Below are 13,644 nucleotides of genomic sequence, written 5' to 3' on the forward strand. Positions count from 1 at the left end.
AAAAAAAGAAAAAAAAAGAAAAAAAAAAAAAGGGGGGGGGGGGGGGGGGAGGGAAAGGGGTAAAGTCGACTACGACGTGGAAGCACCATAGAGGCAAGTGCAAGCGACAGTAGGCGGCGATGTTGGTAGTATTGGTGATAACGGCTTGCCATGGCCGGCCGGAATAGGACACCGTTGAAGAAACATGCTTTTCCCTGTCACGCGTGATGAGAGGAGAGGGAATAAAAGACAAAAAGGGAAAGGAAAAGAAAATTAAAGTGAAATGAAACTCTAGGCTGGTTACGTTGACCAGCCCTACGTGACGAGGGAAGCAAGGGATGGGGGTGATGTTATGCCGTAACACCTCACTGGCGAGCTAGTCCCCCCCTTACTAGCCTTACGCGAGTCGATGGGAATTACCTCTAAGCGCCTGAAAAGGTTTCTGTTAAATGACTACTTACTACAATACTCTCTAAGACATATGCAAGAGATGTAGTAGATACCAGCCGGACATCACATAGTCATGAGGAACATCAGGGGTGTGATCTCAGGGGCGTTTTTTCTCAAGTAGCACGGATCTGCAAGGCATACATATCTACCCATCCATGAACGCCAAAGGGCGTTGCTGCTGCTGCTGCTCCTGGCTGTATCCAAGACACACACATACACCCCCCCGTATCCAAGGATGGATGGATTGTTTTACGCGTCGGTCGTTACAACTGCCGTCACAATTCCCTAGCGGGACAAACGCCTCCCACGTACATAGCATTGTACAATACATGATATTCGAAGCCTAGCGATCTTCGAGATCGGTGTGATAGCCAGAACACCAACAGGGCATACATAGCATAGCATATCATATCCTTCCCTACCTACTTTAGGTAGATACCGTTGTGCTTGCTGGGCCACCAACGCACGGCAAGCGGATAGCGACGGAAAAGGCAGCGAGTATACCTCGCTACGTTGCCTGCCTACCTGTCTATCTGCCTATCTCTCTCAACCTGTCTCTCTCTGCCTGCCTCCATGGGGTCTTTCGTCTTAGCATTCTCGGCGAGTAAGTATATCACATCTATTGTTAGAATTCCACGACAAGTTGAGGTGTCTGTATCCAAGTTCAAGTTCAAGTTAGTTATATTTATTACCCGTCGTCACATTTTAGCCCTTCGATCGCGAAGCCGAGACCTTTCCAAGAGCAGAATAATAATAATATAGGGTGCCAGTATCGTAGCAATGCAACACATAACTCGGCTCGACTTTGTCAAGACGTGATTGACTGCCTACCTACATAACCTAAACCCAACCTATCTTTAGTCACGAGCTGATGGGGGGGATATAACGCTACAACCCACGCGGGCTAAGATCCCGCAACAATCCAGAGAGACCTACCACCAGGCTACCGCTTTGTATCCGATAATAGCACAGCGGGACCGAATGCTGATGAATGAATGGTACAGACTGGTGGTGGCGGCGGCGAGGGAGAGATCGATCTGGTCTCGATGCTCCTCTCTTCCTTCTTCTCACTCTAACTCATCTGCTCCTACGGCTTCTGGGAGTATCTGACCTAGGAGAGACCGGAAACCCCGTTTCTTCAATTAGTTATTATATCTCAGGTTAGAATGTAGAAAGGGGAGATGAAGGCGGCTACGTATAAATGCAGTCATTGTAGGTAGTGTTGTCTCCCTCCAGCTAACTGACCTAGAAGATACCTACCTACCTACCTCCTAACCCGGACATTCTACCGAGGGGTCTACTACCAGAGAATCTTATAATTCCCTTTAAATATCATATTCTGTGGGCTTTTCCTCGCAATAATCATACTTTAGGTACCTCTTAATCTATCTAAAGAACAAATTCGATGTAAGAGGTATATAAAAACCATTTCTAACTTCTTCCTCTAGAATCCATGTTATAAAAACCCAACGTCAAATCTCAATTGTCTGAATCTAACAACTGTGTAAAACAAAGTTGAAAAACACCGCCAACGCGAAACATTCCCATGGAATTGGTAACCTTCCGCAGAAATAGAAAATAGGGGTATATACAGGTACATCTACAACACAGTCCCAAGACTCATCCACTCATCATATCATCTTCACAACCACTCAAGCAAGCACACCACATATACCTAAGTAATCAACAAACACAATACCCATAAACCATATTCATCACGGATATTTTCATGCTAGGAATTATCTAATATCAAAGCTTGGGGTTGACATGACATGACATACCTAACGTAAAGCAGCGAGGTTCGTTTTGATCCGCCCATCAATCAATCATCCATCTCTCCGACTTTCACCGGCCTCTCTCACAATCTTATTTACGGTGTCAGAAAAATGCATGCAAAAAAAAGATGAAATAAATAAATAAAAAGGCCCATAAGAAAACAACATCAACAACAATAACGCCGTTTCGTTCGTAATTATTGCACTTTTTTGTATTCCCCGATATAGTTTTTACCCGGATCGTCCAAAAAGATAGGGATATTTTTCTTGGTCACTTAGTGGCTCTCGTCGTCCCCTTCGTCCTCGGACCCAAATTGACTATCTCCCTCGTACGGCTTCGTGTATTCCCCGCCGACGCTAAGGCGGGCTAACGGTCTTAGTAACTAACTGGCGGACGCAACTACCCGCCTCCGGTCGTCGTTATGGTTGTTGTTATTATTCTTGTCGTCACTCTCTGAGTCGTCGTCGCTTGGCGGCCGACTATCACGAAGGTTGCGGCGGTTCTTGGTCATCTATTCGAAAATTAGTTATTTCGCACACTTCTTTGAAAAGGGTTATATATATATAAACGTTAACTTACCCAAGACCTTACACCACCAATTAAACCAAGAGTATAACCGGTAATAAAGTCGTTAGGAGCCGGGGCTCTCTCTCCTGATGGTGGGCCAGGGGTAGTGGGGGATTTAGCAGCGGCAGCCATGGTAGCGGTTTCTCGTAAACTACTATCGCCATTCGCGCTTGGAGTGGTAGGGAAAGTGAAGCGACTACCCGGTGCTGGGCTTTGAGGTCGACTTGCGGGCCAATACTGACGGAGCTCACGGCTCAGCTCTTGGCCTGTCGTAGTCCAGTTTGCTCTGATGTTATCACGCAGATCCTGGACATGCCGTTTGATTTCGAGCTCGTTCTTCTTGAGCCAGCTCACATTAAGCTCCTGGCGAGATGTCCCTCGCTTCAGTTGACGAACAATGTATTTCTCGTAGTCTCGGACGATCCTGGGTAGTTTATAGTTAGCATCCACTTTACCTCAAGCTGCCCCGGAATGTTGAAATTACTTACTTTGTGATGATGCCCGTTGTGCTTACGCCCTCAGTTCGCTGCGTCACTAAGAATTTTCCAGCCTTCTTGATAGGAGCATAAATATCATCGCCTTCATCGGCTCCATAGGGAATGTCATCGTGAGCAACATAATCGATCCGGTGCTTCTCTAGGAATTCTGGCGTTACAATCCAAGGGCAGTTCTCGACAACCTCGTCAACCCACTTGCAGTGCCTGAGGGTCTCAGCACGCTCCTTGCCCGAAAGAACCGTTAAACCCTTGCGTTTATGCGTCTCCTCGTCGCCTGTAACACCAACTATTAGGTAGACGTCGTCAAACGCCTTCTTAGCCTGCTCAAGCTGACGCATATGACTACGACAAGATTAGTACGTGTTCGGTGTTGAAAAAGAACCTAGGAGCAGGTCCAACTCTAAGTAATTCGTGCGTACCCGAGATGAAATAAATCAAAGACTCCATCAGCATAAACTCTGATGGTGCGCCCAACAGGTGGGGGGTTTGTTTTGTATCCAACGGGATGTATAAGGCGACCGGTTGGGGGCGGCGGCATAGCGGCCTGCTTCTTCCTCTCCTCGTCATCTTGCGTGGTGGTATCTTTTAGGGTGGTAGGCTTCCTACTCTTCCTACTAACTCGATCGGCGATATCAATGCTCGCCTCGGTAGTATCGCTCGGCTCGCCGGGATCGACAGCATTGTCGGTTGTCTCGAGGGCAGAGGTGCGATCGGAATTAGCACGTTGTCGCTTGGCCGGGTTCGAGTTGCTAACAGAATCCGACTTGCGGTGTAATAGCTTTCCGGACTCGGGTGCGGTAGTATCACCTTCTTCACCGGATGCGTCCCTCGAGGAGGGCTGCAAGAGGGGATTGTCGTCCATTTTGACGCTCGAGGTTGCCGGGCGTTTGCGCTTTCCAGCGTGAGAGGAGCTTGAAGGAGAGGACATTTTTGGCTTTGGCTTTGGCTTTAGTGGGTAGGTTGGAACGGGATGGGAGAAGGAGAGAAAGAGAGAGAAAGGATTAGAGGTGCCTAAGTGGAGGCTCGGAATGGGAAACGGGTAATGGGTAATCGACGATCGAGGTTGCTCAGAAATTAACCGCGCCGAGCTTTCAAGTTTAGGAATTGAGAAGGATGATTCGCCGGCTTGAGGCTGAAGCTACCTTAGGTAGATGTAGATTTGACAGAACAGGCAGCTTCTGCTTCTACTTTCCCAGCAGTCCGGTAAAACCCGTTGAGGCGTTCAGGAACCAGGTTGGGGGGGTTTTGGCACCGCCACGGGAAGAATAAATTAATGTAAATTTACCTAATTTATAGGTACCTAGGTAGCTTGTCACCTGTAATAGATTTTATTAAATAGACATCATAAGCAATTGCTCATAGATTAATAAAAAAGCAATAAAAAAGCAATTACGGGGAAAGGGTGACGAATAACAGTTGAAAGTTGAAATTCACCGGGACGTGGGAGTGAACAAGAATGATGGATTATGATAATGATAAGGTAATGATGGCAGAGCTTCCAAGTTGTGGGAGCATACCTAGGTGTGTGTACCTAATGATACATACGTTTTATCTCTCTGAGCTTCTAGAGGTATGTACTGAGTGCAAGCCCGCAAGGTATACAATCGATAAAGAAAAAGCCAATGTGGACGTGCTTTCCAAGGTTCTTTCTTCTTTTCTCCCCCTGCTTCCCAGTTGCTTGGCTACCTTGGGTACACACAACCTCTTATATAACCTTTCCATTAGGTACTTTAGCTCTGTTGAGTAAGATTTACGCTAGATAGTACCTAAGTAGTAAAAAAAGGGGGTTTCAACTACGTGTGTTCCAATGAAAGTCTTGTTGTTTTTAAGATTGCACAAATCAATGCTACCTAAGGTTTAACATACAGCACAGCATAGTGTGTTGTTGTTGGATGTATTGGCATAGCGTAGTGCATCCATAAAGTTCTAAATTTCGATGATTTTCGATTAAAAAAAAAAAAATTTCCAACAATCATTCGATTCCCCCGGTTAGCGACACCATGTAAGTAGCGTCATAACTGACCAATTGGGTTAAGCCGGACCTTTTAATCCAGCATGTCCCAACGCTTTAATCGTGGCTAATACTTTAGAAGTACCGTATAGCGTGGCGCCAAAATCTTGATATGTGGAGGTTACGTGTTGTCTGTTTCCGTATCACTCACCCATGCAGCCATGTTACATGTTAGACATGTCTCGAAACTCTATAACTAATAAACAATTTAAGTTTAGGTTAGGTACCAGGTACCTAGCTAAGCTCTTCTGAATAAACTCAAATATTTGTCTTATTAATAAGGAGTTGTATAAGAATTATACCTATTAACTACGTATACGTATAAGTATACCTAACTTGTCACATTGTCATGTCAGCCTTCAAGAAATACCAGTCATAAAAGCAAGTGAAACTTGTGTTCAGATTTTTTTTTATTCTTTATTCTTAAATTCATATCCGAGTCAAACCCCCAAGACAAAAGCTTATCCCCAGTCGCCTTACACGACAGGTTGACATTATCTAAGGTTGTTATTCCCTTCCGCATGCAATGCAACTTATGCAACGCATGTCATAAACACCGTATGTAGGTACCTATTCTCACATGTGTTCCAATAAGTCATCAAGTCCGTTGCCTTATACCCCCAATGTCCCCAATATCCCCAAACATATTCCCGCCAAAGGTACCTCTAATATATACCAATACAAAAAAGTATTCGCCCAATACATGTGGAAATATGAATATGTGACCGTAAGCCTCGACTTAGATGTCCACGGTATTTGACCGATCATGATTCCTTAAACTTGGTCCTGCAAGATGCGCACCCCGCAATCACTTGCCTTTTGGACCAAGTTCCATCGACACGGGGAGGAGCGGAGACTTAAATCTTTCCTTCGAGAGGGAAATAAATATCATAAAATATTGGTCGGTTTTATGTGAGGTATCTCCAAAGCCTTTCCCAAGAATTAATACAAGATATCTTTATAAGTTTCGTTTCTCGGTTCCCATCTTTGCGTTAGTTTAGTTTAGGAGGTAGCCAGTCAACCCTTTTTTTTTCTTTTTTTTCTTTTTTTTTTTTAGAAAAAAATAATCGACTGCCCCCTTTTTTTTCAACAACCCTCCCGCCGTTGTCTTATCCCGTGAAGCGTGGGTCTTTCCTACACGAGCCGAACGGGCCGCTGCTGCCGCGTGTGTCTGCCGCACCGGTGCGGATGTCTCGGGGAGCTCCGGTAACAAAAAGCCCTGGCCTTCTCGGAGGCGGCGGGGCCGAACTTCTGCGAGACCTCGCAGTACTCCTTGTCGTCGCCGACCCATTCGCGGATGTGGTTGTGCAGCTCGCAGCGCGCCGTCCGGCACTTGCGGCAGTACACCTGGCCCCGCGGCGACAGCAGCGCCAGCGAGTTCTGCTTGCCCACCCCGCTGCTCGCCACGAACGGCCCCGATATGAACGTGTTCCGCCACACCCACTCCATGTCGTTGGGGCCCTCCCGCCGCGCCGACAGCGGCACTTTCCCGTACATCCGCTTGTGGATCGAGTAGAAGTGCTTGCTCGTCAGCCCCAGGCACGTGCTGTCGATGGGGTCCAGGAAGTCGAAGATGGCGTAGTGCAGCTCCGGAGGGAGATCTTCTAGCGTAAGGGCCACGCCTGGTTGGTGCGTGAACGGAACTGGTTCGACGTCCGTTACTGAGTACGACCTTAGCTGCGCTGGCATGGGCGGCCGTTTGGGTTGGGCATGGTTCGTGCCTCGCGGCGTGAGTACGCCCGGAGAAGCTGCGAGCTCAGGCTTCGCAGTCGACACATGAGGGCGGGGTTCGAAGTAGGAGTCTGCTTCTGTGGACTCTCTTGGTGTAGCAGCCGGTGTGGGTAGGCGGTGTTGTCTGTGCAGGACAACCGATGAATTAACCGAGGGTGGGTAGTCAGTTGTGGAAAAGGCACGTCGAGGCGTCCAGAGGAGGCCATTCTTCGACATGGCTTCCTTCGCAGACACCTTCTGCTGCTGCTGCAATACCACCATCGATGTCTCCGAGCCGGGTCCGAGGTCCATATTATGGAATCTATCCATCATATCAGGTGAACGTGGTGATAGTGACTGTCCCAGTGACGGGACGCGGAGAATCTCAACCATGTTGTCTGTAGGTTGATTTCTTCAAAATTCAAAATCTGACGAGAGGTGCTATTATCGCACCACAAATTCTTTAACCAGGCAAGAGTGAGAAGCACCTGGTCTTCTTTTGGTTTTCAGGAGGCTGTTCTCGAATTTACAATAAGACTGACAAGCCCTAGGGGCAAGTTGGATGATAAGACTCCTCAGTTCTAAGATTGCAAATTTTGCCGCTTGGATGGGGTGGCTGATAACTAGGGTATGTGGATGGGGATTTTTCTTTTCTTTTTTCTTTTCTTCCTGGGGTCTGAAGATCTAATGTGGAGGAATCTTCAGATATATCGTGGATAAAAAACTCATTCGATAATCTGTTGACGAGTCGTGACACTTACCGAACCCTCGAATTACGCGGGACGGGAGGGTTTATTAAATCCGCCGCCATCAAGAAAGCGGTAAGGGGTCAGCTACGGGGGACTACGAGAGACTAGCCACACTACTACGATCACTTGTTTAGTGGAGATGTGATCCACTTTCTGGCAACCTGGCGAGGCGCCGAGGATTAAGAGGTCTGGAGATCTATCGTGACAAATGGGGAGAGATGAGGGTGGTGTGACCCGCAACTATCGTCGCCCCCGACCGGGAGCCTGGGCAAAAGAAAAAACACGGGGGAATCCTCTGGAAAAACCGGGCTAGGCCAGAAGTAAATATTTTCGTCTACCACGTATGATTCAAGTAATATCAGCCAGTCAAGATGAGGTTCTAGAAGGTAGGCTGAATCCGAATTGGGTCACTTAGGCTCGTATGGAGTGGAATTCGGCGCCTGTTAGAGAACTCACTTTGTTCATTTCTACATAGTAGTCCCGGGAATTTTCGCTAGCCAACCCGGTCATCCCGGTCAATTCCTGAGCGATAGCGGACAGTTACCAACTACATAGTAGTAAGATCAGAATGGAAGCTACCTGGCAGCCTGGTAAGGATGTGCTGTAATGTTGTATGCACGTAGGGTAAATTTTATAATATATGTCATCATTCCTGACATAGCCTACCGAAGTAATACATGGGAATACTTCCTTTGCTCCAAATTCTGTTACTACTTTTACATAGATTTCGGTCCAAGCCGCTATGTACCTACACAACAGACAAGTGAGACAGAATCCCCCCCACACATTGCCTCTAAATAGTGGACGTGATATCGTGATAAGTTACCCCATCTTACCTAGAACAGCCTGACAGCCTACATATATAGACCGACTTATCTGCCGTTGGGCCTTTACCGCGCTTTTTCTTCCCTAAGCGGTGGAACAATAATCCATTTTTATGTTAATTTGATACACACTAACATGCGACGCTTGAACCGAGGGTTGTGGAGTGACAAGTAGGATTGGAAAAGCAAGCAACTCGGGGACTTGCCCAGCCTACCGGAACTCGATGTAGCAGCGATGTGCAAGCCGTTAGACAACTTGAAATGTCTAACGCATACACACTTACATACCTAGGTAAATACATCATCCTCATCAATGGAAAGGGACTTCGGGAATCGGCATTCGCAGATTAATGCGACGTGCAATATTCTCTCCCAAGTTGGGATGATGATGATGATCGCATCTCACAAAAGAGGAGAGCCGAATTCTTTTCTCGACTCGACCAATCATATCACATAATATCCGTCGACTTTCTCTCTGGCAAGGAATCTCAATAGAATTCCCTTGGCTTCCAGTGCTAATCCGACGTTCTGGACTGGTGTCAAACCGTGTGTGCTTGCCCCTACCCCCTCCCCCCTTGGCTTGCCTATCCGTGCGCCCTCATGCAGATCGTTCACGATCGTATCCACTGCTACGGGTCTCTTTGCCGATAATGGAGCCATTGCTTACCGTGATCTTATCGTATATGGCTAGGTCGTACAATTAGGTAGCAGATAGGTATTCTTGACTGAATAGAGGAATCCGGCGCTATGACATTTAGTGTGAAGTACATTACATTAGTGTTTAACTTCCCGCTGGCTTTCCGAAGTGTCAAGAAAGCATAATGTACACTATGTGGCGCTTAGAGCCGTATAAGTGAGGGCCATTCCAGGTCCCAAATGTGAAACCCGTCAAAACAGATACTTGTATCCGGTTCCCCTCGTCCCGTGCCGTTTTTGGACCGAGGAGAGAAAAGAACCATGGCGTGCTCTGTACCTATCGCTGAGCTCCGACCTACGAATATAGGTACACTATACGTACATGTGTATATAGAAAGGTCATGGTCTGTTTTCCCTGTTTGCTGACGCAGGGAAAACCTTGGCGTCCCTGAAAGGGGTCTAGATCGAGGGTGACAGCTTCGGTCAGCCGTCCAGTCCCTTCCATGCGGTACGACGCCATTAGGGCTGGCTGAATGTTGATCGCGTAACATTCCGATAACGTAACGTAGATTCTTCGAGTACTATCTCTACATATATAGGTACCTAAGGTCGTGGCATCGTCCCACCAATCTAGGGACGCCGGGGACGTCGCCAACGGCGACTTGGGGTCATGTGGTTGGTATTGAACTGGCTTCGATTCACCCTCAAGTTTTCCCAAGTTGTCCAAATGGATCAAGTCGACTAGGTACCTAGTTTATTCGATGGATCATACCATGATGATTCGGGATCTCGGTGGATTCGAAATACACTATTCTCGGGTACCTAGATCATAATTGCTACGTACCTAAGTTCAAAACAACTAGCCAGCGCTTCCGAAAGTGAAAGATAGCAAGTTCGTATCAGACACGCGAACTCATTAGAGTAGGTACTTGATGGATAGATGTTCAGCTTTAAGCCTCACTTTAGATCCACGTGGTATGATAGTACAAAATCTAACCAGAAGTTTGTTCTTTCCACCTAAATAATTCACCATGCTATCATATCTAGGTAAGTATTGGACGAGATACCTCATGTCTCTCGCCTAATCTTTCGCTACCCCTTACATGAAGAAGAGGGCAAGATAAAAAAAAAGGGAGAAAGGGGAGAGAAGAGGAGGGGACTCTCATTCATCCAATGTACATACTTCATTAGCTCTATTAAGTGTACTGCCGTAGAAATAGTAGAATAGCACTAGTTTCGTATTTATTGGGTTGGTTAATCGTAGTTCCCCTATACTCAGTTGAAAATATATATAGCCAAAGCTATGAGAGCTAGGTAATGCGAATAGCTATACTACGTCTAGAACGGTGTTAGCAGAATCGGAAGAGATGTTTTCTTCTCACTATACGTTTATAACACCGCTGCAAGCTATTACTTTTGTCTATCTGAGTAAACCTTGCATCAACCTTCCATTAACCTAACATAATTTATGATCACGAGAACACTAGGATAAACCTCAGAAAAGAGGTTCTTCTACTCAGCGTAAATTCGATAGACTGATATGAATACAATGCAACCCCGAACTTAGGATAAGTAACTTATTATCCTAAACGGGTCCCGCACACTGAGCTGCACACCACCATCAAACAACACAGATCAAGTCCTAGATGGATAATAGACTAGGCTTGTAAAATGTATCAATTTCTCTTTGAGCGTAGATAAAAACAACGTGTTGATACAACCAACCGGCCAACCAGCAACCCCTCGCCATATACCAAATATCGATTTCGACCTTAGGTATAGTACAGTACAGTACAGTACCTACCTACCTAGGTAACATACCTAATATAACATCCATTCCGCATCATCGCCTTAGAAAGGCACGGCGTAATGCATACTTCCTCTCATATCCCAACCCAGATGACGCTAATGACGACGTCCATGCCCTTGCCCTCGCCGCCGTCGTACTTGAAGCTCCACATGCCGTCCGTCTTCTCGTTCCAGAAGGCCTGGGTGGCCGAGTGCATGCCCCTGCGGCCGACGTGCGGCTTGCCGTCCGTGGCCGTCGCGTTGCCGCCGTCGCTGGTGCTGATCCGGGGGCTCTCGGCCTTCACGTCGCTGCCGCCTTTCGGCTTGTTCAGCGCCGACGTCGGCACCAGATGCTGCACGATCGTGCTGTTCACGACGAACTTGTGCGCCGGCGTCTGCGACCCCGAGGGCGTCGATTCAGATATCACGGCGCGGAGGATCGAGTTCTGCCGGTTGGTCGGAAAGGTTAGAAATAGGTACGTATTATATATATCAGTAGTTCGTTTGGAAAATGGAGAGATAACGCGTACGATTATGGTAGCATTCCATCCTTCAACCTTCGAATGCTCGTAGAACCCCGCGTTGCCGATGGCGCTTTGGCATGCCTGTTATTTGGTTGTGATCGATCTTAGCTTTGAGGGCTCTTCCCCAATTTCATTATAGGTAAACTCGTGCGGAAGGGGGCGAGCGAGGCGAACCTACGTCCATGGCGATCTGCTTTAGCCTCGTGGTGCTAATTGGCTATAAACGACTTTTTGTAAGCTTCCCGGACGCGATAAAGAGAAGAGTTGGCGATAATTATAAATAACAATAACATACCGCATTGTTCTGCGGTGAGGCCATTTTTCGGATGGTGGTGACGTTCGGGCTTCGAAAAGGGCTGGGGATTTCAAATTACGAGCGAAGGGCTTCTCCGGCAGGTAAATTGTAATAAGGAGATATGTAGAATTTCTTTGGGAGAATCGTATTGATGATATTCAAGGGGCAATTGGTCACTTGAATTGAAAGTAGGGACTATTAGGTACGACAGCCTTGTGGGCTTTGTTCTTCTTCAGCCTTCTCCCTCTGACGTTGTAAACAATACCTAATATTAATGCAAGGCTTATTTGCAGAAGAGGAGGGGACCTCTATAGGATCCCTGCACCAATGCATTTCCTGGGTTATGCATATGTCAGATACACTACACCTACCTAGCTGCCTAGCAATGCCTAGTGCCTGTTACACAAACGAGTATAAATCTGATTAGATTATGTAAAGATGTTCAAGTTAGAGGCTAGTCTCCTTTTAGTAACTGCGCGGGCATCGTCTTCTTTTCCTCCTCTCGCAGCGGCAGAATTCATCAATCCCTGCTGTTTTCCCTGCTGCTCCCTGCTTGCCTCCTTCAGATGAACCACTGAGAGCTGCGAGATGACACACGTGGATAAACCTTTTTTTTCAGCTAATGATCTCAACTAACCGCCTTTAGCTTTGAACGTTTAGATGCTTTTTCCTACCTAGCTTTGCTATCTATCAAAAGCTCTTCATATTATTTGATTATCGTCGTCATAGCTAGACTTTTTTCCCTCTCACATTTAGTTATTCATCTCTTACATCGTTCTATATTCCTGTGGACTTTGTGCCCAATTCCTTTTCATATTCGTCTTCTCCGGCTCAAGTACGGAATATTTCATCTGCATCTGCATTTTGCATTTTTTTAAGCAGGTTTAGAAAAAAAAAGGAAAGAAAAACAAGAGCCGAACGCGACGGCATAGAGTTCTCCATCCAAAAGTACCTAGTCGCAGTAACAAACTTAACCAAAGTTACAAACTCAATTGTTCATCTACCAACGAGGAACCTATTTTTAAGAGCCAGCTCTTTTTAAAACTTAATTCCACGGATTATAACCTCTTCGTCACCGACATTTTATCACCAATCACCAATCACCAACCCCCCCAAAATGTCTAGTCAGCCTCTTTTACAAACGGCTCCAGGTAAACGCGCTTTCATCAGGAAACTGTATTTTTTCGAGTTATTGGTGATGGAGCTAGCTAACATATCTTAATTAATTAATTAATTTTAGGCAAACGAATTGCCCTACCTACCCGAGTCGAGCCCAAGGTCTTCTTCGCCAACGAACGTACCTTTCTATCATGGCTTAACTTCACCGTTATTTTGGGCGCCTTAGCCATTGGCATGTTGAATTTTGGCGACCGTCCCGCCTTCATCTCGGCTTTCCTATTCACGGGCGTAGCCATGCTCACGATGATATATGCCTTATTTACATATCATTGGAGGGCTAAGTCGATAAGAGTAAGGGGGCAGGCTGGTTTCGACGACCGCTTCGGACCATCCGTACTCGCCATTATCCTTCTACTAGCCGTCGTCGTCAACTTCGTCCTGCGAATAACGTACGCTAGCGCAGAGGGCGGGAAGAAGCATTAATTTTAAACAGTCGAAAGACACCCAATCGCCAAATCGTGGGTCGGGCTCACGGGAACTAGTTAAAGAGCAGACCGACCTTTGAACCACTAACGCAAGTTGGCAACTGTGCAACATGTTATGCCGGTCTTTTAAGAGTTGATAAGGGGCCGGAGCCAGTAGGGATTGTGTATATCAGATAGCATCATAGCATGGTATATTTTGTACAGGGGGCGCATATCTGGTGGAGTTTATTTGCT

The 13,644-nt window shown here is 46.6% G+C and overlaps 4 protein-coding genes across 4 annotated transcripts; 1 reads left to right on the forward strand and 3 right to left on the reverse strand.

Annotated features, from left to right (window-relative positions):
• Positions 1 to 1,889: 1,889 nt before the first annotated feature.
• On the reverse strand, positions 1,890 to 4,289 carry F4812DRAFT_90799 (choline-phosphate cytidylyltransferase). Its single transcript, XM_047939528.1, has 4 exons — positions 3,689 to 4,289; positions 3,261 to 3,611; positions 2,785 to 3,196; positions 1,890 to 2,716 (listed from the first exon to the last, which is right to left on the reverse strand). The coding sequence occupies exons 1-4, from the start codon at positions 4,195 to 4,197 to the stop codon at positions 2,588 to 2,590; spliced, it is 1,401 nt and encodes a 466-aa protein (XP_047788273.1). The 5' UTR covers positions 4,198 to 4,289; the 3' UTR covers positions 1,890 to 2,587.
• A 1,748-nt stretch (positions 4,290 to 6,037) lies between these two features.
• On the reverse strand, positions 6,038 to 7,864 carry F4812DRAFT_90847 (uncharacterized protein). Its single transcript, XM_047939529.1, has one exon. The coding sequence runs from the start codon at positions 7,381 to 7,383 to the stop codon at positions 6,415 to 6,417; it is 969 nt and encodes a 322-aa protein (XP_047788274.1). The 5' UTR covers positions 7,384 to 7,864; the 3' UTR covers positions 6,038 to 6,414.
• Positions 7,865 to 10,672: 2,808 nt separating this feature from the next.
• Positions 10,673 to 12,108, reverse strand: F4812DRAFT_435280 (Tctex-1). The gene is made up of 4 exons (XM_047934754.1): positions 11,807 to 12,108; positions 11,690 to 11,728; positions 11,518 to 11,592; positions 10,673 to 11,433 (listed from the first exon to the last, which is right to left on the reverse strand). The coding sequence occupies exons 1-4, from the start codon at positions 11,828 to 11,830 to the stop codon at positions 11,083 to 11,085; spliced, it is 489 nt and encodes a 162-aa protein (XP_047788275.1). The 5' UTR covers positions 11,831 to 12,108; the 3' UTR covers positions 10,673 to 11,082.
• Positions 12,109 to 12,380: 272 nt separating this feature from the next.
• Positions 12,381 to 13,502, forward strand: F4812DRAFT_90906 (uncharacterized protein). Its single transcript, XM_047939530.1, has 2 exons — positions 12,381 to 12,957; positions 13,047 to 13,502. Exons 1-2 carry the CDS (start codon positions 12,924 to 12,926, stop codon positions 13,406 to 13,408), a joined length of 396 nt encoding a protein of 131 aa, XP_047788276.1. The 5' UTR covers positions 12,381 to 12,923; the 3' UTR covers positions 13,409 to 13,502.
• The last annotated feature ends 142 nt before the right edge of the window (positions 13,503 to 13,644 follow it).

The sequence above is a fragment of the Daldinia caldariorum genome (assembly GCF_022478825.1).
Source record: "Daldinia caldariorum strain CBS 122874 unplaced genomic scaffold F4812scaffold_13, whole genome shotgun sequence".
NCBI classification, from domain to species: Eukaryota; Fungi; Ascomycota; class Sordariomycetes; order Xylariales; family Hypoxylaceae; genus Daldinia; species Daldinia caldariorum.

Bases quoted from the DNA above. Each gene is read 5' to 3' on its own strand.
- F4812DRAFT_90799 (XM_047939528.1), bottom strand. From the start codon at position 4,197: ATGTCCTCTCCTTCAAGCTCCTCTCACGCTGGAAAGCGCAAACGCCCG. The intron at 3,197-3,260 runs GTAAGTAATTTC...TAAACTACCCAG, and splicing joins ACAACGGGCATCATCACAAA to GATCGTCCGAGACTACGAGA. The intron at 2,717-2,784 runs GTAAGTTAACGT...ATTTTCGAATAG, and splicing joins TTGGTGGTGTAAGGTCTTGG to ATGACCAAGAACCGCCGCAA.
- F4812DRAFT_90847 (XM_047939529.1), bottom strand. From the start codon at position 7,383: ATGGTTGAGATTCTCCGCGTCCCGTCACTGGGACAGTCACTATCACCA.
- F4812DRAFT_435280 (XM_047934754.1), bottom strand. From the start codon at position 11,830: ATGGCCTCACCGCAGAACAATGCG. The intron at 11,729-11,806 runs GTATGTTATTGT...AGTCGTTTATAG, and splicing joins CCTCACCGCAGAACAATGCG to CCAATTAGCACCACGAGGCT. The intron at 11,434-11,517 runs GTACGCGTTATC...ACCAACCGGCAG, and splicing joins GATGGAATGCTACCATAATC to AACTCGATCCTCCGCGCCGT.
- F4812DRAFT_90906 (XM_047939530.1), top strand. From the start codon at position 12,924: ATGTCTAGTCAGCCTCTTTTACAAACGGCTCCAG. The intron at 12,958-13,046 runs GTAAACGCGCTT...AATTAATTTTAG, and splicing joins TCTTTTACAAACGGCTCCAG to GCAAACGAATTGCCCTACCT.